Source organism: Argiope bruennichi, chromosome X2 (genome assembly GCF_947563725.1).
Source record: "Argiope bruennichi chromosome X2, qqArgBrue1.1, whole genome shotgun sequence".
NCBI classification, from domain to species: domain Eukaryota; kingdom Metazoa; phylum Arthropoda; class Arachnida; order Araneae; family Araneidae; genus Argiope; species Argiope bruennichi.
In genome coordinates, this window is record NC_079163.1 from 21,900,013 (window position 1) to 21,924,698 (window position 24,686).

The window sequence follows — 24,686 nt, forward strand, 5'->3', positions numbered from 1 at the left end:
ATATACAATTTTATAAATTATTTTTATCTTAATAAAAGGGATTTATCAGATTTTTATCTTAATAAAAGGGATTTATCAGATTTTTATCTTAATAAAAGGGATTTATCAGATTTTTATCTTAATAAAAGGGATAATCATGAGTTTTAAAATATACTCATGATTATCACAAAATAAACCAGCGTAGAAGGCTGACTGCAAATGCTCAGAGCCCATGTCCTCCATTTCCTAAATTAAATTGAAAACCATTGGTTCTCAGAATTATGATTTGGACTTTAAAAAATGTATAATTTCTCATAGAAGCCAGAGTATCAGAATGACTTTATAAAGAGGCCATTTTCATTGCATTTCATTTCATTAAAAAACTGTTGAATTATGTAATCATCGAAAATAGGATACCATTAATAATTAATTAAGCTTTTGGAACAATCATTGTATTTTGAAATCACTCATTATCCAAACGGGTAACAGATCGGTTTTCTATATCGTAATTTAATCCAAAGAATTTTTTTAAAGTCTTTCATTTCCGGCTATTGAGAGGTTTAATAAATAATTTTTGATTTATCCCTGTTTTAACAACAAAGAAGTAACATTTATTCTATATATTGTAACCGACTGTAATTTGTTATTTTATCAGTACATACTTAGTTTTATATTCATTTAGAAATCATGTTTATCTGCATTTTTAAAAACAGCCTTCCTCGTTTACTGGATTTTGGACAAAACATTTTCGCAGAAACCACTTTAGAAAGATTTTTTGCATAGTATTTTTTAATTAAGGCAAGAATATTATGATTATTAATGTAATTGAGCACATGAATAAAATGGATATAAATTATAAATTCGTTTGTATTTGTTTAGATAGGTATTGATTTCCTTTTTCTTATCAACTCTAATTTTAAAGTTACTTAAAATCTACTGAGGATGAATGCCGAAAATAGAAACCTCAATTAGATGACGACTGACATCTCATACCCATAATTACACACCACACCAATACAAAGGCAACTGATCAAAGATTTTACATATAGCTCACAAAAGACCCAAATATTTTGAATATTTTTGGTAGAATGAAGTCTAAAAACAGTAATCCTTTGACCTGGAAGTACAGATGAATCAAGAGAAGAAATTCTTTTCATTCTAGTTATAAATCTTATAAACTTTTACAATTTCCACTTAAAAATTTTATTTATTTATTTTCTAATTTTAGAAGGAAAAAAATATACTGGATTTTTGAATTTTCTAATTCTCACCCTTATCGTCATACTTGAAATCAGAACATATTTTTTAATTTAAAATGTTTAATGCATTGTTTTCAAAATATTTGCTTTGGAGCGATTTCTGACAGAATAAATTGAAGCGTTTAAGTGCTATGTATAACCTAAATTATAAGCAAATTCAAAAATCTTAATATTAAATTATATTAAACAATATTTTTAATATAATATGTTTTAGATTTGTTAAATAACGAAAGCTTCGTTTTACACTTGCCTGGAAATTATAATTGAGCATCAATCCTTAAATAGAAATATTTTAACAAATTTTAATATATTAATATAGTTGTGAATTTTAAATCATTAATTATTTGCTAAAAATTTTTTTTTATAAATAACTTTGGAATATGAAATTTTTTAATGAGATTACATGTATACAAGCATAAAATGAAAATTGAATATTTTTTATATCTTACAAAATCCATACAAAGTATATCTCGTTTTGTTTAAAATTGTATTCGAATTTCTTTCTGTAGATAGAGTAAAAATGTTTTTGTGACATAAATAAGCCAGGTTATTAAATATTTAAAACAACAAACTCTAATAGATCCCTAATGTTTATAATCCATAAAACTTCAATTTATAAACTCCAGGACTCGTATAAGTCTTGACTTTTCATATAAAAGCTTTTAAATTTTTAGAATTTCCACTTAAAAATTTTATTAGAAGAAAAAAAAATATATACTGAAATTTTTAATTTTCCGTTGAGAATGTAGCGGGAATATTTCCAAAATAAAATTAGAAAAACAAATCGCCCCTGAAACGTGTTATAAATTCTCATTAAGTTGCAAATAATGTAAAAGCTTAAATAACACAATGCAAGTTAAACAACTGTGCAATACTTTCGCAAAGTTATCTAAAAAAATATGACTCTTAGCTAATATTTTTATTCTGTCGTTTGAATAAGTAAACCAGGAAAAAGAAATTTTTCAGAATTTCCATTTAAAAATTTTTACTAGAATCAAAGAATATACTGAATTTTTAAATTTGCTATTAAGAATATGGAGGTGATATTTTCAGACTAAATTGAAATTAGAAGAACAAATCGCTCCTAAATTCGTAATAAATTTTCATTAAGTTGCAAATAATATAAAAACTTAAATAACACACAGCATTTTAAACAGCTATGCAATACAATCTCAAATCTACCTAAAAAAATGTGACTCTTAGCTAATATTTTTATTTTGTCGTTTGAATAAGTAAATCAGGAAAAAGGAATTTTTCCCTCATCAAACATCATCATCATCATCGATTTGTAAAATGGAGCCAAACGACTTTTTTCTGAAACTTGGAGGGTTTGAATCCGTTCCAAATATGTAAGAAATTCAAGCATGAGCTAAATCATCTACGAAATAGAAATATATTTCCCCACTTTTTTTAAGAAAATATTTTTGTTTACCTTACTTTCCATTTTTATTCTATCAAAATATTTTCTACTGCGATTTGAGTTATACCTTTTAAGCTTTTCTTATGTATCGTATTTCAAACATCAGCATAAAGAGGCCGGAGATTTCATACACGAGAGTTTTAGATCAGAATAAGATTGATATCCTTATGATAAATCGTTGCTGCCGAGCTGGACTCTTTCCCCAGCAATTTTGACACATCTCATCTTTCATAAAAAATACAAACTGAACATCTCAACTTGAAATCGCTGTGAGGATAAAATATCCTGTTCTTGGACAGGATTCAACATATCGAAATCAAACAGAAGTTCCTCTTGTGTACAAACAGCGATGCTTTGAGTGCTTTTGATGTTTAATAAATAATTTCCATCTTTTCTGATGATTGATCTCTTATTTCTTAATGAGTTTTGCTTCAAATTTTTCTACCGGGGAAATCATTCATTCTTGAGATCGTTATTTTTCTAGAAAAATGAGGAACTGAAAGAATATTTAATAAATGAGATACTCATACAAAGAAAATAAAGAAATAAAGCAATAGATTTAACCTTCCAAAATAATTAATGTTTTAAATAACAGAAAATTTAATGGTAATCAAGTTTAAGTAAAATCATTTTTAAAAAATACTTTTATCAGTCCACTAAAAAATGTAATTATTTTAACTACTGTTTATTTTTAGTCTTTATAATTAATTATTATATGTATAAATGAATCTTGAATTTAATTTTTTTCAGAAATTCACTACTGGCGCCACTTGTCTGGAATAAAATGAACTAGGATTGATTAATCTAATATATAAGCTGATAATTAAGTTCTGAAAATCTTACAATAGTCTATTGTCATCAAAATCACAAAATTTCAAAACTACCATATCGTGAGTTAAAAACTGAAAACAAAATTCTCTCTTTATAAATATGGAATAACAAGTTAAATAGAAGTATGTAAAAAATCGAACTATAGTTATCCAATTTATTTTGTCTCTTTTTAGCTTCCATTTTAACCTCCAAATGGTAGAAAAAGTGTGCTCAGCTTATTTTCGTTTATATTAAAATTTTGTTAAGAGCTAATAAAATGTACATATAAGCGAGATTAACTCCCAAAATTTGCAATCTGGCCATTTTCTTTTCGCAGTTTAATGTGCTTTTTTTACGATTACAGATTTTTATTATATAATATCTTGTAACACATAGTATCGATTCAGTTCGTTTGAAAAATATTTGAACTTATTTGCAAACTTCACAACTAAATAGTGATTTTAAAAAATTACGAAGTCAGAGGGTTAAAATGAATATATTTTTAATATGTGGCCAATATCTAACGAATAAAATGGAAATAATTTTGTTCTTTTCTGGACTGTGATTGGGCTGAATTTTACACTAAAGATATTGAAAATAAAGAAGGCTTAGATCAGTCTGAACTCTTGAAAAATCTTTTCTCACATCTGGGTCTTTTTTGCTTTAGAAATCCTCTCTAACTCCAAAGAATTATGAGAGGAATTATTACCAAATAATCTAGGCTTTAATCAAAGTGGTAGTTAATTCAACAAACCGAAATTTTACCTTTCTCTCTTATTAAAATTTTAAAATTCAGTACGCAGAGGTTCGTATTTCAGTCTTATTATTCTGGTGTTTGTTAAAATTTCTCATTATTCTTAATCCATTTAAGTGTTGCACTTTTCTTACAATCTGTTACCTTATAACTATGGCTTAGAGGCGCAGTGACATTGATGGTCAAAGGTGAAATAATGCATCTGAGATGAAGTTAGTGCACTTGGAATTTTCAATTATTCGGTTTATTTCGTTTATTCATTTATTATTCGTTTATTTTGTCTTTCTTGCCACCATACTTTTTACAAGACAGCAAATTTCATTGCTAACAGCCTACCCCCCCCCCAATTGCGCTCTACTCCAAAAAAAAATGAAATAAATCTTCAAATACAGCCATTCAGAATAAAACCAGTTGCTTGTACAAATATTTAATCATATATTAGCTAGAGGTTTGTAATTTAAATATTTTTAACACAGTTGGATTACAATAAAAGTATTCATAGTTTAATTAGAAATTTACTGATAAATCTTAGTACATTTTTGACAGAATTAAATTTTAATTTCTCAGAATTAATATTATAATTAATACATATTTCTATATTTAAATTCGTAATTGAAGTTCACGATAAAAATTGCCTCATTATGTGTAGCAACTCATCAAGAATAAAGATTTCAGCATTTGAAAAATATAATTGCACTCATTAAACTCTTAAAATTTGTAAAAATGGAGCTCTCGTAAATAGCAAATTTTAAAAGCAAGGCACAAAGAAGATAATTAGTCTTCAATACCTCAATTTAATTAAAGAAGTTCAATCGAGTGTCATTTAATACATCATTTTCGAAAAGTTATTTAATACATTTAGTATGAAACATGAAATTATTTATAACTCTTTGCTTTAATGGAAAAGACTGGGGGAAATATCGTTTCAGTAATTGTAAAAGAATATGAGGAATAAAATAATTAAATTTTAGATGTCATCATATGAATAAGAATCAAAATCAATGAAATTCGGTGATTAATCTCTGGCATGAGGTTAAAAGTATACGAAAATCGAATTTGTGGTTTAGAAGGGTTTTTCAAAACCAATTGGAACAAAAATTTGACACAGAACTTCATTTGTAGTCAAAAAATCAAATACCATATTTGATATATCTAAATCTTTTCATTTTTGAGTTATCAGATTTACATTTTTTTTAAAGTATAGACCAATGGACTATCAATCTCTCATTCGATTTGGTTAAAAATTTGACATTTGTTTACGCTACATATATATGTGACACTGGGGGGTGGGGCACCTCGAAATGAGGATGAGATGCTTCCGGTATGGTGGTTGGATCTAGCTACAATGGTGGGTACATAAATAGGTGGGGGCTCTGTCTCCTCCCATCGATGACGGGACATACTTTCTTCGGGAAGGGTTGTACCGTCGCCGGTGATGCCCCTAAGGACTCAACCACAGTTCCCGCCAATGTTGCTGTTGCGGTGGTTCGATCATTCAGTATTATTTATCCATGTGCCTTCGGGCGGGTCGGAGAGTCAGTGATACGACTACACTATATATGTAAAATTTGTGTACCGAATTTTATCCATTTCGCTCTATTCGTTTTGTAGTTATCACGTTAACATATTCGAACAGCCTGACAGACAGACAGATTTCCTCTTAATCGATTTTGCACAAAATTTAATAGAAATCAACACATTTGGTCTAAAGACCATATAACAAATTTCATCCACCTAGCTCACAGAATTTTTGAGTTATTTGTGTCACAGAGAGATACAGATGGACGGACAAACATTTTCCAAAAATGTGTTTCTCTAACTCAGGAAGTTCTAAAAATTGGAGTTTCGTCAAAATCTTGAATTCAAAATTTTTGACAATGCTTTCTCTGTATTTCGCATACGAGAAAGAAGAAAGAGCCAGCAGAATTTCTTAATTTTAAACCCTTGACCTACGAATTTACTTAATTTTCTAATTAGATGATACGTCGTATCTGTGACATTCATTATTATTTAAATTCCTATAATAATATAAGGAGCATTTGAGATATTGAAGTGTTTCGAAATGATTTTTGCATTTTAACTATAATGCCTGAAAGTACAATCGGAAAACTAAAATTGTTTATTTTAAAATATGATATCTGAAAGCCCTATCAGAAAATTAAAATTATTTATTTTAAACTATATTGTAAACTGCATGCATGTTTCTTTATAATTACCAATGTCTTGTCTTGGAGCCTGACCTAGTATACGATTCTGATCTTCGGAGCTAGAAAAGATCCGATCATTGGTACAAATGATTCCGCCTAAAAAAAATTCTACTACGATCTAGTGTGTGTAAAATGCGTAATAATTCAGTAACTTTCATTTGATTTATGTGTGTGTGGACACTTAAGAGCAGAAGTTGGTTTAGGTATCCTCATCTTTATCTGAGAATCAGTCAAATTAACGAGATTAAAACCAATTTAGCCATATCTCCAAATATTAGCATTATTATAATCAATCAAACCAATGACGTCCCAACTAAATAAATAAGAATTAGCGAAATTTATGAGCAGTTCCAACTGTAGGCTAAAATGTACTGTTATAGTAAACAACTATAAGTCTTTATTTTTTAATTTATTGTAACATGAGCATTTTATTTTGAGGTTTCAAGGTCTTATCATTCACCCATAAAATAATGACTTTTTTCACTTCAAATAACAATGCTGACTGGAAGAGAAAATTATAAAATTATATTATTTTAAAAAGCTGTATGTTCTCATTTTCTTAAATTTAATTAAGAATGTAAATTTAAAACTGGATCACTTTTTCTTCCTATTTTTATTTATTCTCTTCTATTTAATTTTACATCCTAAACATTCGATAATAGCGTTTCTTATTATAGGAATTAACACAATTAACCATCCCTGACTCCACCATTTAATACATTCATTAGGGTTGTAGCACGAATGTTGACTATCTGCTGCAGTTAAAATCTCAAATATAGTTAAAATCCTAATGAGGAAACTAGCGAAATACCTCATCACTATCACTCAATTAAAATTCCTAGAGTATCAAACATCTCATTATTAGAGAGATTAATAGTATATTAAACTGAGATCATTATCACAAAATTGATTCAATTTAATAAATTGATAAAGGATAATGATCCCATTATTCTAGTTCAAATTAAATTATGAACCCTTTAATAAGGAAAATTTATTGAAATATGCTGATTTCTAAATGAATATGAGATATTTTGTTTACATTCATTTTAACAAATTATAAAGTTTTAATTTTAATCAATAAAGTAAGTAATAAAGTAAAATTTAACAAAAAAAAAGTTTTCAAATTCTTATTTGAAGATTTTCATAGTACGTTTTTCTGAATCTTCTCTAATTCCTATTCACTTCTTGATCTTCGAATTTACTTATCTTCCTAATTAGTTCTCACCTTCTATTTGGGTCATTTATTATTATTTTAATTCCTATAAGTGATATAAGAGCATTTGAGGTATTAAGCATTTTTAAGTGGTTTTTGCATTTTAAATTACTTAATATTTTAACTTAATTGCAGATTCAGAATTATAAATTCAGTAATTCGATAAATGAATTAGTCTCGTCCTTGCATGCGAAGGGGTTAATCAATCTCTGTGCATTTAAGTCCCAGGAGAGTGGTAATTTAAAAATCAAATTAATTTTTTGTGAAAATATTCATCCTTTGATATCAGTTTTTTAAAGACTCTAGCAAGAGAAATATTTCGAGAACAATTTTGAAAGTTATCCAAAAGCGCATTCCAAGCATTCCATTTCTGCATTTCAAGAGCTCAAAAATTCATATAATTTCTCTTTTAAAGAAGCCAGAAGTAGAAAAAATTTTGCATTTTCACGCAATAAAAATCATCTAATGGAAGGAAGATTTTGAATTTTTTTGCAGTTCTTTCAAAATCAATGACAGGCAAATATCTACATTCCAAAAGAGGGCGTATTTCTTATAATTCCGAAGAATAGCAAATACAATGTGGCAAAAATACGAAGAAAGCGAAATAACTCATCTTATGCAAATGTTTCTGATTTTTTCAATTTTATTTGGCGGACAGTCAAGGAAAAATATTTGCATCTTAGAAATTGGTCTTTTACTATCGGTATTTAAATCGCTAAAAACATGTTTCAACTTTTATTATAAAGCCCCAAACATTCATTTCAGTGCCAATATTTTTTCACTTAAAATGGCATCACTCCAAAGAAACTTTTTTTTTCGGTTAGCCTATGAAGGTTCTATTGATGAAAATTTCTCCCTAACTTTTCATGCAGAATGTAACTTCTTAATTAGTATCAAGATAGCAGGAATTCTTCAAGAATTTATTCTTGGATTATTTTTCAGTTTTTTAGCTATGATTTAAATATTCAGCTTGTATAATGTGTCTTTATTGCTACTAATCTTCGTATTCAGGATATATATATATATATATATATATATATATATATATATATATATATATATTCTCAACTTAATTTTTTTGCATGAATGCAGTATGGCTACATCAGATGTAGTAACATTAGGAAATGTTGCCTACAAATTATAGAGGCAATCTTCTGCTTCTAAATTGTTTGAAAACATTTTTAAATGTAATGATAATCAGAGTTCCCAACTCAGAAATTTAAAGAATGTGACTTCAGTTTGAAACATTTTTAACTTAACTTCACATGTTTCACATCTGTAAAATGGAATTTTGTAGTCAATTTTTACTAAAAAATCACAGGGTATTCAATTTTCAATTAAATAAAGTTCTGAAAATTTACATAGTTATTAGTTCCCAATGATAAAGAATATTTTAATAGTTTTAGAGCTCTTAATTATCAGCTAACAAAAAAAATATTTCACAGATTTTGGGAATTAAGAAATTATTTTGAGAAATATAAATTTTAAATTTTACAATATTAGTGATTGTGAATTATGAAATATATTAAAAATTCAAAAATAGACAATAATAAAAATAAAAATGTTCTAAACGACTTTTTTTATGCAGGAAAAAACAGTAAATGATATTTTTCATCGAAGATCAATCAAAATTCTGAAGTATTTAAGATACAGTTTCATCATAAGTATTCCTTGAATATGCATTGAAAATTAATATCTATGATAAATGAAATTAAAATCACAATTTATTTATAATATTTTTATCACAATATCGCACTTTTATGGCTTGGTTGTAATATTCATAATTTTGATTATAATATTAATTAAAGTAAATCAATTAAAGTAAAATAAAAATAAATTAATTAAATTATTAAATATTAATTAAAGTTAAAAAATAAGAATAGCATAAAGAGATAAAAACCAAAATATTTATTCTTAGAATAGGAATGATAACTAAAATATTTACAAATTTAATTGAGCATTAAATGTATAAACAAGGTCCAAATTAGAATAATTATTTTAAATAATTAAAGAATTAATATCTATTCATATAAAATCTAAAGAAAGCAATTTTTCTGAGGATAAAATTGCGTATGACTGTTTAGAATAACAATGCAAACCTTAAAAAATCCAGCCAATTTCGTGTAGTTTGTGTATGGCTTTACAGCATCAGCTTGCCAGCATTTCATTCTCCGGTAATGTTAAGGTATTTTTCGACTTTCTTTAAAGCCAAAATAAATGTCATAAAAAAAAGCTAAAAATGTTTTTATCAGAGCTTTAAAAACGGAAGAATGATTTTTATGAAAAATCCAGGGATCAAAACAAAAATCCTAAAAACATGAAGTGCAGAAAACAGTATCAAAATGATATAAAACTAGAATGAATTTCATACCAAACAAAAAAAAAACCTAAACATTCATATTAAAATTAGAATGCATTATAAATCTGATTATTATTTCACTTAGCACATTGGCTGTTGCCACTGATTCATATCTAATATCTAAGTAATTCGCCCATGTAATCTAATTATAAAGTTCTCTACCACGAAAGGTATTTATTCTGGGCAATGCAGAGTAGATCATCTAGTAATAAATAAAGCTATTTCATTTTGTTGTAGCACATATATTATAACATTCTAACAATTTATTTGTATCAACGATGGGTTTGAGAAACAAATTCTATTGTTAGAATTTGGTTGATAGGTTATTAACATATCAAAGTGCTTTCAATTATTTGGTATTCAAAAAGACGCAGAAAATTCCTTCATTTCATATCTGACGGAAGGCTAAATCATAGGATGAAAATACAAATGAACGATTTTATTTAGTAATTCATTCATATGAAGATTGGACCCTATTCATATCAGTCAGGAAATATAAAAATTTAAAGAATAATTTTTCAGCTAAAAAGAATTTCTTCTGATTAATAAACACGTAAATTAAGAGAATAAATATTTAATCTGATTAATAAATATGTAATTAAGAGAATAAGAAATATTAAGAGAATATATATCTATATTATATGATATATAATATAGATACAGCATATATCAACTTATATGTTGTGTGAAAAATAAGATGTTGTAAATACTTCTGAAAATGAATGCGGGATTCACAGGTTTTCATACAGACTTTTCAAATACAATTTTTTTGCATAAATTTTAAATTTCTAACAGATTATAGATATAAAATAATAAATATAAGATGATAATTTACAACTATGAGCGTATAGATAAATACATTAAATATGAAATCAGATGAGGATTCATTGAAAGATAAATTTCTATTCATACTTTCAACAGTGTAATAATGCAACTCTGTCCGTATTAACCTGTTAACTGTATGTGACGAAATACCACGTCCTGGGCCTCATGGTTTTAATATTCCTGATAATTATCTCATAATACAATTTTTTTCATAATAGCAAAAAAAAATTCTCTACCACTATGTAAAACAGACAAATATTTAAATTCTATCTTCCGAATATGCACACTATAAATTTAGAAACTTTATACTGATCTATGTTCGAATGCGCGTCTTACATTCGATTTATTTTTAACAGATAATATTAATCATTTATGAATAGCTCACAGAAGATTTAAAAATATATCTTTAAATCCAAAGATATATTTGTGAATTTCTTATTCTAAAAATTGTGTATTTTCTACAGATAGCTTTCAGTTTTTCATATAAAACAAGTAGTTTTTTTTTCTTTTCTCTTAAAAAGCATTTGCGAATATATATGACAGCTTTATAAAGAAATCTCATTCCAAAATTTTTCATATTTTTCTTGTTCACATATTTTTCTATCAAATTTTTTTCAGATATAAAATGAAAGCATAAATGCCCCAAAAATCATGGTTAAATATTCCAAAAATGATACTATTACTTTCATTTTTTCAATCTTACTCTGAATTATCAAAATCATGAAAAATGTATGTTTGATGGTTGAATAAACATTCTAGAATATGTAGTATCAAGAAAGGTAATTGGAAGTCAGGAGTAATTGGAAAAGATGACTACAGTACGCATCAGCGAGTCCTTCGTAAACTGGAAAACATGTACTTTATTTAAATCACTCTAAAGGAAGATGAAAAACACTTTCCCGCTTTTTTCAGTGTTATTTCCTGACGTTTGTTTACTTTAGTTTTAACCGTGTTAAAAAAAAAATGTGAAAAACGAAACTTTTTTAAATGTCATTATTCATTCTCTGCATCGGTTATTTGCAAGGTAAGTTGAAAAGTTATTTATATTTCTTGGATCGTAGGATATAAAGATTAGGACTAAAATTCCTTTTACGTATTTGGACTTTCATCTGAGAAACAGGTTAGTGTTCTATGTTATCCTTATTAATTTTTATAGCGGGGTAGTTGGGAACAGGCTTTTAATGTAAAAGACCTGTATTTTCCATAAATTTGGAATAAATTTTAATATGATAGGATGTGATATTAAATCTAGGAAAATAGCAGTGCTTCGTTTAGCCAATACTGTTTATTATTGTATGTCACATTAACAGCTTACATTTTTAAAGAATCTACAATATGATTAACATAAATATTTTTCGCATTTGAAAGTTATTTATTAATAATGATTTGAAGTCGTTTGATATAAAGTATAGAAGGAAATAGAGAAACCAACGTCGAAAAAGAAGAGAACGCGATGTTGATGAAGAAATCCGAAGATGATGATTTTGACTCTTTAATAAAAAATGGAGTCTTTGGAAATGGAGAAAATGGTTTATCTCGAATAGTTGATATTTATACATATATGATGATGTATTACATTGAAGTCACGAGAATGAATAACCGTTTTTTATCAGTACTGGACTAATAGCGTTTACGGTAGTCAGTTGGATGTGACAGGTATGAGAAGCAGCAATTTTATTAACTCAAAATTAGTGTTATCAATTAATAACAGTTTGAGATTTCCATTATCAAATAAAAAGAATACTTCCAGATATTATCCCTAAAGTAGGTTTTTTTATAATTAAAGTATTTTTTCTTGCAATGTAAATTCCAAAGTAAAATTAGTTGAGAAAGATATTGAATGCTTTGCTCGAAGTGAGAGATCAACTTTCTTTAAGTAAATTGAACCACTGATTCTTATTCATTTTACAGTAAGTTTCTAGATTTCAAACATTTCTATCTTGTGAGTCAAAATATTCCACTACTCTTGTTTTTATCAAAGTTAATTTCTCGACAAAATTTGGGATTATACATTACTCCAGATAGAAGAATTCAAATAGATGAATATAATAAAAACAGATGAAGAAAATATGAATATAGAAAAATTTTGTTTCATTAGAATCCATTAAATAAAATATATTTTGATTTAAATATTAAAAAAGAAATAGAAATCAGGAACGAGCAATAGAACAAATTATGAATAGAACAAATAGAACAATAGAAGAAATAGAACAAATTATGAATAGAACAAATAGAACAATAGAAGAAATAGAACAATAGAACAAACTCTGAAGCAATATGCACTAGTTTCTCATTATTTCAACTATGTTCTTTTGAAATCAGCTCTTTACTGAGATCGGAAATCAAAACGCATGTTCCAAATTACTCTATAGTCTCTGGAGTAATTGGGAATACACTGTGATAATAATGAACGTTCATTTAACGGAAAGCGGTTTAATTAACAAATTAATTTGGTATCAATAGTTTAATTATCCTTGTAAAACGTGATTATGCATTCATATAAATTATAGATCTATTTTCCATCTCATATGATAATTTTAAATTGAAAAAAAATGACAATGTCTGCAAAATACGTTCCCAATTACCCTAATTGATCCTAATGTTATATTTTCCTTTTCTTTTCGGTTATGAACAGACAGCGAATTCGATGACATGGATGGTCCTCAAGCTCGATTCAAACCTGAAGCCATCGATACACTGTGCCAGTTGACCAAATTCACCAAACGAGAATTACAGCTGATGTATCGAGGATTTAAACAAGTGAGTGAATTTCTTTTATTTTATTTAAGACGATTTTATTTCTTCTCTCTCAGAGTCCCCAGTGTTTCCCGATCATTTTCAAAACCTCGTGATAGGGGAAAAGAATGTTAAGTAGACAACACATTATTCTAATCGCCCTAAGTTTCGCGTTTCATGAACAACCTAGAATTACTAATTATTGCTATTACTATTATTAATTGGGAAGTTAAATTAGAAAACTCCCGAATTACTATTGTGGTAAGTAATTCTAAAATCTCCTTTGATTGCAATATTGCCATGAAAAAACTCGGAAAGTGCTTTCTTTTCCCTTATTCATAAAAAAAAAATCAGTTTTTGCATTTTGTAATATGAATTGTTCTTATCTACCCGTTTCAATAAGCATTCTTAACAATAAAAGTTTTCTTATTCTAAAATCCCAGAAATGGTTTTGTGTCGATGCCTCGTTCAATTTTTTTAATTCATCCGAAAAGTATACCATAATACATCTATTTACTCATTTGTTGTAGGTATATAAACAACTTTTGCTTGATTCTGAAGGAACAGATTGGTAGTAAATTACCATTACAGTAATCAAATTTTACTTGTTCCAGAATTTCGGAAATGATTTTATGTCGCCGTCCCGTTTAATTTTTCTAATAGTTTTCATCTGAAAACTATTCCATTACACGTTAATTTACGCATTTGTTTTATATATATGTAACATTATTTTGGTTGAAGCAGAGTGCAGGTTTGAAGACATAGACGAGACGTTGTATTTTTAATTCTCTTTAATATCGATCTCGGGAAAGCAATTTATTTAGAAGCAGACGCAGTGCGGCACTAAAGCAGAAGTAAGAAAGAAGCACGAAACAAATGATCACTAGTTTTATATAACATAGGATTTCCGGCCACCCGCCAATACACGGGGTGACCTTTGACACCTTTTCAAGGCACCGAAGGGATCACTTTCATTTGAGACGTAGTACTGATGGCGCATTAGTTTTTCAGAGGAATTAATTAAACCGAAATTGGAATTGGATCACAAAATAAGAGAATATTTTAGAATGAAGTTACTATGGGCTAAATTAAGATAAAATCTTGGAAATCAATTAAATTGAAATTAGAATTAAAATATCATTACATATACATAAATGACTTTGCCTTATTCTGAGAGAATGGATTAGGGTTAATTTATCACTATTGTATTTTTGTCCATCATTTGTTTACACATGCACGTAGTTTCATTCACCCCAAGCATTTGGTTTAGCATTAGACCCAAGCATTAGACAGATTAGTTTAATCATTACTGAATTTTCATATAAATAATATTTTGAAAAATGACATCAATCTCGAACATACCTCGTATATCCTCTCTGATTCTTTTTGAGGGGCTTCGATACTTTTGATGATTCAGACTAGAGGATTTCGTTTTCGTCATCCTTTTCCATCCTAGATCCGTTGTATTCGCAGGCATAATGAACGCTAAATCTCTCCGAAGTCGAACTTCTCCTGTCTTTTCCAAACTTATTTCTCCAAGTTTGGAGAAAGAGTGTCTGCTCATGTGTCATCCTCTTCATCTGATCATAGTTCATAATAATAATTTTGTCCCAAAACAGGTTTAGTGTCATTTCAAAACAAATTGATAACTCTATCTACCTAATACTTCATTAAATATAATTGCAAACCCAGCAACGATGTTTAGAATAACTTCTTCTAAACTATTATGAGTTCCTATCATTTCCCAATTTTCACACTGAGTCATTACTTCATTTGCAATAAACAGTGATAATTAATTACTTTACAAACTTTACAATGATTTTTTAAGATGTCTTTCGTTCAAACATCATGTGTTCCTATCATTTTCACGGTCTTTTGCAGTGAGTCATTATTTTATTTATGATAAATAGTAATATTTTTTAAAAAATGCAAGTAGTTTAATTTATGATCAAAATTTTTAAAGATTTTTTCCTCATTTTAAATATTTTTTAATGAACACAACATAAATGTCACCTGTTTATTTTATGTAACTTTAAAATGTAAACAAGCTTTGGCGTTCGTGTATTTTTGTACATAATAGTAAATGCTGACAATCTTTGTTTAAATTCAAGTTTTCATAGAAACTTATTATTATAATTCTTTGATGACACGCAAAGTCATATGGAGTGTCGTTCATTCAATTTTCTCGTATTTATCCATGATACGATACATTTTGTGTTTAATTCCGTCATATGGGGAAGACTTTCTAATAAGCATTGTTGGCCTTTTTCCTTTTGATTAATCTAACATCTGATACTTGACTATAGTTTGGTGTCAGTGGCTCTAACAAGTTTTCATTTATCTAGCTCGTGATGGTATCGAATTATGTATACATACAAGGACGGAAAGGCAAATGAAAGTTTCTTTAACAGGTTTAATCCTAATATTTGATTCTTTTTGACCAACTAATCTAAGATTTGATATTTATCGATAGTGTGGTGTCAGTACCTCATACAAGTTTTCATCTATCTAGATCGTGACACTTTTAAATTGTATAAGTCCCCGCTACAAATGAATATATCTATATTCAAACGGGGAACAGAATTGAACTTACCTTTAACAGATTTAATCTTAATTTTTGATTCAATTCTGGAATCTTAAATTAAAACACGCATACAAATGCTTCGTTTTAAAGGCAGGCAAATATGATTCAAGCATTGTTTTCATGAAGAAAAATAAATAAATCGCCCATGCCCTTAAAAGGGTTAAATCTGTCAGAATCGAATGCCCCCTTACCAGAACAGAGCGGAAATTTAGAGAAGAGACATAATTTCCGATGTCATCCTTATCGTTCATAAGCGGTTCAAAATTATGAAAAACTCTCCTAAAATAGATCCTGCATCGTTATAAAACGGTACATAACATTTTTTTGGAAAGTCAAGGCAAGAAGTTACCATTGTGGAAATTATGTCATTAATTTACATCAATCACTTTTCAAGTTTTTAAAAAAATCATGATGCTTATTCAGTGCAACTTATTAAATACTCGTTTTTGACCTTTTACCCCATTGTTTGTTTAAAGATGTAAAATGTGTCTCATTCTACAAAAGATTTTTGTTTTAATTTTCCGAAAAGAATAATTTAAAGATTATAAAATGTTTTGAAATTGTCTATATATAAAAGAAAGTAATATATAAAATCGATTTACTTTCTTTTATATATTGGTAATTATATTCGTTTTTAATACGCTTTTATTTAACTTGATTTTTTTCATGTTTGTAAATACGGAATATGTTAATTTTCATTCACTTCCATATTCTAGAATTCTGAAATTTTGAAAATTTATGTATTGTCTATAACAATATGCTATTTAAAAAATATCAATTAATTCATTAATTTGGTAAATTTTTATTCAGTTGAATTGTAGTATCATATTTGAAAAATAATTGATTTTAAGATGCTATAAAATTTATATTAAAAAATAATCAATAGAAGATAAAAAAAAAGTAGAAAATAAATAAAATAAGAGAAATTCTGATTTTTGGCACCTGAGTAAAAGCATGTTATAGAAATTATTTTTAATAAATTAATTTTTTCTCCATTTTAATTCGCCTAGATACATATACCTGACAAATATAATTATATTTTTTTCTCTAAATCTTTTTAACATAAGCCCTATAAAGTATTCAGTTAGAGAAAAAAATGCAGCTTCTTACGCATTCGACTACGGTATAGGTAATCGGCTTTAGAATTCATCTAATACTTGATTCTAAAAGAAAGACTTGGTTTAAACAAAATATAAAGGATTTATCTCTCTGAAATAGGATTCTAAGTAAAGCGTTACGCTTAAGAAGTTAGGAAAAAAATCCCTGTCTAGACATCTTTAAAAGTTATTCTTCGACTTCAAAGTATTTTTCGTTGGATGACGTTTCGACAAGAAATCCATTTGAACTGTCAATCGAAAAGTGGTTTATCTTCCGAAATTCCGTTCAAAAGTTAGATTTTGCATGTTTTTAAGTTGTATTCCGCTTCCTCCAAAATATGTTTTTTTTTTTTTTTGTTCTTGTTGAATAATATATTTGTGCATGTAAACCTTAAGTAAACCAAATAGAAAGGAAATAATTTTCAAAGATATAAATTCAACTGAATGTTTCGAATGTAGCAAATATTCTAGATGTCTTTCAATAAATTATTTACCATTTATTTACTTGTATACGGGCATAGGATGCATTAAATCCTTCGGGGTCAAATGTTACCCCACTAATCTTAATCATCTTAAAAAAAGATTTCGTGTAGCTTCAAAAGCAGGCATTAATCTGATTGTAATGCAGACTATCAGAAAACCGGCAGATATTTGATCAGAGGAAAGCTGGTTTAGGAGAGTTTTTCATTAGAAAAGTGCATTTTAATAGCAAAACATATGTTTATTGTACAAAATATTACAAAATTATACAGTAATTCATGCTATATATAATAAATATTACAAAATTATTATATAATTTTACAACATAATCATGCTAAATATAATCAATATAAATCAACATCTCAGCAGCAGCCTGGTGTTAACTTCGAGCCAATGTCGCTACATTCCAATGAAATGACCTGACTTCCTTTAATGCTCTTATCTCCCACTCTTCTTACACTTAACACATAACACCACATCACACCTCCGTTTCTAGAGCTCAAGTGACCCCTTTCCGGTTTGGTATAGATGTAGGTGGACTTTATTTTAAAAAAGGGTTACATTGTAATCAGTTGGAAAGAGACATACAAATGACAAAATACGAATACCTATAATATAACAAAAAATGATAAAAACTAGAATGGAAAAGATCTGGAGTACAGTAAAACAGGATGAATGAACATAATAATGAATAGTATGAATGTAAAAATAAGGCAATTATAAAAATTCGGTACTTGAGGGGATTTAGGGATGTATTATGAATAGAAAGCGAGGTGTATTAAATAATGCTCTAAAAAACTACTCTTCCTACAGAAAATGACGGTACCCCATCATTTTCTGTAGGAAGAATAGTTTTCTAAAGAGATTGGATCTAAAATAGAAGTCTAAAAGAGATTGGATTTGTACAAGGCCGGATTATTGAGTTTGCTGAACTATATCAAAAGAATATTATATTGCCAAATGAATACATGATATAAAATTTAGCTATCCGAAACTATGATACATATATATAAAATGTAAGCATAATTTTGAAGCAGAAGGCAGTTTCGAAGACAGTGAAGAGTTTTTGAATTTTTTAAGATCGCTTTATTGCATCCCGGGAGGCATGAATTATGAACAAGCAGAAGCGACGAGCACAACACAGAACGACACAACACGAAATGAGGAAAAGCTGATGGAAATTTTATCCCTGTGAGTATATACTGTGAGATTTTAATAGGGATTTCCATCATGTGTCAATCACAAACAAGGGAATCATAGGGATCTTTAAAAAAAATGTCCTTAACTGGACAGTATTTTATCTCTTCACTCGGAGTGTGGGAACCTCTGACTAAAGCATTTTCACAGAGCTTTTGTTGCATTAATTAAATAGAAAAAGTGGAAGGGGATCAGGAAATATGAGGATATTCTAGAATGAAGTTAATATGAGCTAATTTAAGACAAAACTTTGGGAATTAATTGATTAAATTAGATATTAAAATATCATTGCATACATATATGTGTATTTGTGTAAATCAAATGATTCTGCTTCCAACTTGTTTTAAAACCACGATAGTGGAAACTATTGTGCTTACTCTCGAATAAAGGTGTTATCGTTCCCCCCTCCCCTTCTCACGCATAAATATTGTGGACATTGAGCAAATCCATCAGCCCCACAAAAGTTCAGTTTTTCATTTCAGAATCCTGCGCTTGAGCGTTTTATGCTTCGTTAGAATGCTGAAGAAAACTCAGTTTTTATTTTCAGGGTCTATTTTCAACTGATAGAAATCAAAATTTGACACAGACCTACAATTTTAGTTACAAGATATCATTCTAAATTTCATGTATCTAAGTTATTCCGTTTCTGAATTACTAAGCTTTTATGCATAGGAATGTGTACACCAAAAGACAGTCAAAACTTTGACTGATTTGATTGAAAATTTGATGCATATCTATACTTTAGAAGCTAAATTGTGTACTAAATTTTATTTGTACATTTCTTTAGTTTTCATATTTATCGAGTACACTTGTATTCACATAGACAATCTGACAAAATTTCTATGAATAGATTTCGTTCAAAATTTCATAGATACTACAAAGTTGTTGGCGTCTAACTCAACGCGATTTTGAGTTGTCGTGTTCATAGACAAATAGACATAATTTCTAAAATGTGTTGTTGTTGTTTTCGGACTTATGGAGATCTGAAAAACATGGAGATTTGCCAAAACTTCGAAGTGAAATTTTTTAACGATTACAATCCTTTCTTTTAGTATGCTACTTATCGAGAAAATAAAAACTGATGTAATAAAAAAAGGCATTGATTAATTTATTGAAGTTAATGGTAACTTTAAAGCAAAAATGGATTTAAAAAAAAGAAAACGGAATCAAAAAGTCAAAATGAGAGCTAAATAAAAAATTTCAAAGAAAATATAATCAAATTCAGGTTTATTTGACATTATATTTGCATAAACAATATGAGATAAAATATTATTAATCATATGAAATTTTTCGTATTTAGTTCTAATACAAATCCCAGACCTCATATTAATATATGCTACATTTAATAATTAGGATGTAACGATAATAAAATGTACATGAGTTCTGGTGACTCGACTATAAAATTCGACGAATTTCATACCGCATCTTATTAAATATCAAATGTGTGTGGAAGTCAAGGTATGTGTGATGTTTGGAGATAGGAATTCCGATTCGTGAATCCTCTTTATCATCTGATCACTGATTAGAATTATAACATTTGTATCCAATAACCTTAATATTTCAACACGAATTGTTATTCTGACAATAAAAAACTCGCCCTGACTCGATATTTGGTACACTAGAATGATGGGAACAATAACAGACAATAATACTGGAACTGTGAAGCCCACAAAATATACTCCGTTACAAACATTTCATGCGTTGTTCCCCAAAAAGTGAGATATACCACATCATACGCGATGGCGCCTTTAACTTACCATTATAGTATTATTATAGTACATAAAAGAGACAATAGGCTTCTTTATATGGCAACTTCTCATCCCCGTACTTGAGACTATCTCCAGATGGGACATGATAGCCTCCCAATTTTTAGGAGTCACCTCCATTAAATTGTTCGTATAAGTATGCAAGCTCTAGGTTCTCCTGGAGAAACAATATTGTTGTTGCAGTTGGTTAACGACTCCATCATCTTTGAGAGGATTACCCTGCATGTGGGTGAAGGATGTTACTAATAGGTGAAATAGCTGTAGTACAATTAAAGTAACATTTCCTTAATTGTATTACATTCTTGCCATTCAAATCTAGTCTCTTCTGTCAATCACTTTAAAAAAAAAGCAAAATACTTTTCTTTTCTTCTTTTTTGTCCAAATAAATTATATAGAGCCAATAGGCTTATTTATATGGCAAATTCTCATCCTCGTACTTGAGGCAGCTTCTTTTTGGGACTGGTTAGTCTAACGTTTCCCAATTCTTGAGAGTCGCTTCCAATACAAGAAACTGTTCGTATAAGAATGCATGCTCCCGGTTCTCCTGGAGGTACAATATTGCCGCTGGAGTTGGTTGACGACTCCATCGTCTCTGAGAGGATTACCTTACATGTGGGTAATCGAAGTCGGTAATAATTACGTGAATCACAGTTTTTGAATTCTATTACGATTCTTACCACTCGAATCGCCGGCGTCCTTGCATAGGAGTAGCGTGTCTTCCCCGTGTTCTGGGTGTCCCGGGTTCGAGTCCTGGTTCAGTCATAATGGTTCTTCTTCTGTGTTCTATCTATTAGGTGTGTGAATGCGATCCCCCCCCCCGTAAAAAGGGGTTGTGCAAGCGAATGCGGCGCATGAAGTAGCTAGTTCCCTTTTTGTCCTAGTTGGCACTACTGAAAAAACAACTGACGCTCACTCGGCTTAAATCGTTGACAGATAGTCAGCGGGCTTGTAAAGTGCCATAAGTCACGATACAATAGCAACCATTCGAATCAAGTTTCTCCTATTAATTATATTTAAAAAAAGGTTTTCTTTTCTTTTGTTTTCAAATTAATTATGCAAAATGCATAAAACAAGAAGTGTTAGAAAATAGAAGCAAATGTTTTACTAAGGAGACTTTACCTTTATAGCGCTTTTTATTCTTTCAATTCGAAAAAATACCCCATTTGGAACATAAAGAATTTTTGTGTTTTAAATAAAAAAAAGTATTAAAAATGAGAGTGCTCATAAAATGAGTTTATTTGCCCAGCGTACTCACTGAAGTCTTAAATTTACCATTTTTTGGCCTTTATTTCTTTGTTTGGAACATTCTTTGAAACAGTTGCTTCTATCATAACAATGCTACAATTTATTTAGTCAATAAAATGCATCGAGACGTAAAAAATGCTAGTTTACGATATTTCTTTTTCTTTCGTTTATGTATTGCAGGATTATGGTTTCAAAAACTTGACTTTCAGCCATGTAATATGTTCAAGAAATCATTTAAGCTATCTAAACTACGCATTTCAGTGTTCTTTGAGACAAATATATAACCTTAAATTTTCAGAAACTGTATATTCGGAGGTATATTTCATTTTAAAGTTTTCATTGAATACTTGGTATTTGCTATTTAGTCATCTTTTAAACTTGCAGGAAAAATATTAAGGGGTATTTTTTAACTTAAAAAATACCATAATTTTCTCTATCCATTAACTATAATTCATTTTTATAAAACTACTGCTTTTTTATGTGTTTTTTTTTTCAAGCAAGCTCATTAAAAAATAAGGGTGATACTCCGCTATGTTTTCAAGATTTAATTTTAAATTTTATCATTTTAATGAAATGGGTTTTTTTCTTTTATTTTTTAAAAACACTTCAAATATGGACATATCTGCATCTTTTTAAGACAACGATATAAAACTTTTCAACATACTTCATTATCAGAACGCTATCTGAATTTTTCTAAAAGCTATTCTGCTCTTAGAAAGAATATCAAGACTAATATTATTTTTTAAGCACATTTGAAATTTTGTTTAACGAACTTTCTTTATTATAAACAGATGCTATTATATCTAGACTAATATTATTTTTTAAGCACATTTGAAATTTTGTTTAACGAACTTTCTTTATTATAAACAGATGCTATTATATCAAGACTAATATTATTTTTTAAGCACATTTGAAATTTTGTTTAACGAACTTTCTTTATTATAAACAGATGCTATTATATCAAGACTAATATTATTTTTTAAGCACATTTGAAATTTTGTTTAACGAACTTTTTTATTATAAACAGATGCTATTCTCATGATATTGTTTATAGGCTTAAGATAATATTTACATATTATCTGTAATTTTCGATATTCTTATTGGAAAAATCATTAAAACGCTCAACATTGAATCTAGAGCTGCAGAATTTGACACATGCTTACTTCTTGAGTAATAAAGGCTCACGAAGAAAGAACGTTTAAAAATTTTATCAAATTTTTAATTAAAGAATTAATCAAAATTTTAACGCTTTCCTTTAATGACGTTGGAGCATATTATTACACGAAATCCATTTTAAAATCAATTTAAAATTCAGTGATTAAAGTAAATTATGTTTTAAAATTATATCAATTTTATTTCCATATAATTCTTTTATAATTTTTCTCTAATTTTAATAAATTTTTTAAAGCAATTTAAGTAAGTTTTTACAAAAATACATATCATTATTTTAGTTACTGGATTTATGTTCATAAGTATTGCAACGATATTAAATCCTTTTTCAAATGAACATGTTATCGATGCTTTATGTTAAGAGCAAATTTTGAAAACAAAATAAAAATATACGAATCAAGCCTAAAACCTTATCATGTTACTATATTTCTGCTCTCTACTACTGCCATTATACTATCAAAAATCTTTTCTAAAACACAACCTGTATTTGCTATCACTAGCTGAAATTAGTTTGGTGAACAAAATGGCATTGGTCTGTAAACTAACCTTTTCGATCCAATCCGAACACATATGTACCCTAAAATGCTTACGATTAATAAGCACGTTTCGAAATAAGAGTGTACATCTAAATGAAAAGATAAAAATATACAAAAAATTGACACAGAATCTCCATAATTTTTGTTGCTTCATGCTCTATTTAACAAGTTGTAACAACGATGCATTGAAAAACTTTTAATTTTTTTTTATGTATTTAAAATCCATGTTCATAGAGGAATTCCTGTTGAAAATATGAAGGAAAACTAAATAACCCAAATTTGCGTATTCTAGCAAGTTATTTCATTTTTTAAAACTCTTTTATTTAACTTGGCATGTTTTTTTTTATTATTATTTTTACATGTAATTATAATTGAGCTACCACGATCCACCTGAAGGCCTTAAATCCTATTAATACTTCTTCGTTCAGTGTAACGAGGTGACAGTCATTGCATAGCTGTCCTTTTGAAGACATACGTTTAATTGAAAGATATAACCGCAATTGAACCGATAATCGAATGATACAATGCCGCAACCTCAATAACGAGGACTACGGCTGAGCTCTAAGAACCATCACCGACCACGGTACAACATCTCGCAACAGCAGGCTAGCCCTATCATTGGCAGGTGGTAACTCGACCCCACAAAGTTATTACATCCACCAGAATGACAATAATCAACTACCATATCGGAAGCTACTTATTCTCATGTATGTGGTACCACTAGTGAAATATTTCATGTTTGTAAAGATGAAATTTTACAATCGATTTCCTCACCTCATTTCCTGATGTGTTGGATGATTGAATATTGGTACAATTGAATGTTCTTAATAACAGTGTAGTATTTTAATACTTTCAGAAATTAATTATTAGTCCATCATTAATTTAATTAAATTGTATTCAAAGTATATCCAGTATACAATTAATATTACATACTGTGGTATTTTAATACTTTCAGATATTAATTATTAGTTCATCATTAATTAAATTAAGTTGTATTCATACCAGTAGCGCCATCTAGTATTGAATCTGAGAAATATTTTTTTTATTAT

General features: G+C 28.4%; 1 protein-coding gene across 5 annotated transcripts in view; it reads left to right on the top strand.

Annotated features, from left to right (window-relative positions):
* The window catches only part of LOC129960246 (Kv channel-interacting protein 1-like), a 294,480-nt gene that overhangs the window by 242,685 nt on the left and 27,109 nt on the right, over positions 1-24,686 (top strand). For all 5 annotated transcript variants that reach the window (XM_056073513.1, XM_056073514.1, XM_056073515.1 and 2 more), the window contains one exon: positions 13,462-13,586. In XM_056073513.1, coding sequence (XP_055929488.1) covers positions 13,462-13,586 — 125 coding nt within the window. The remainder of the gene's footprint in view (positions 1-13,461; positions 13,587-24,686) is intronic.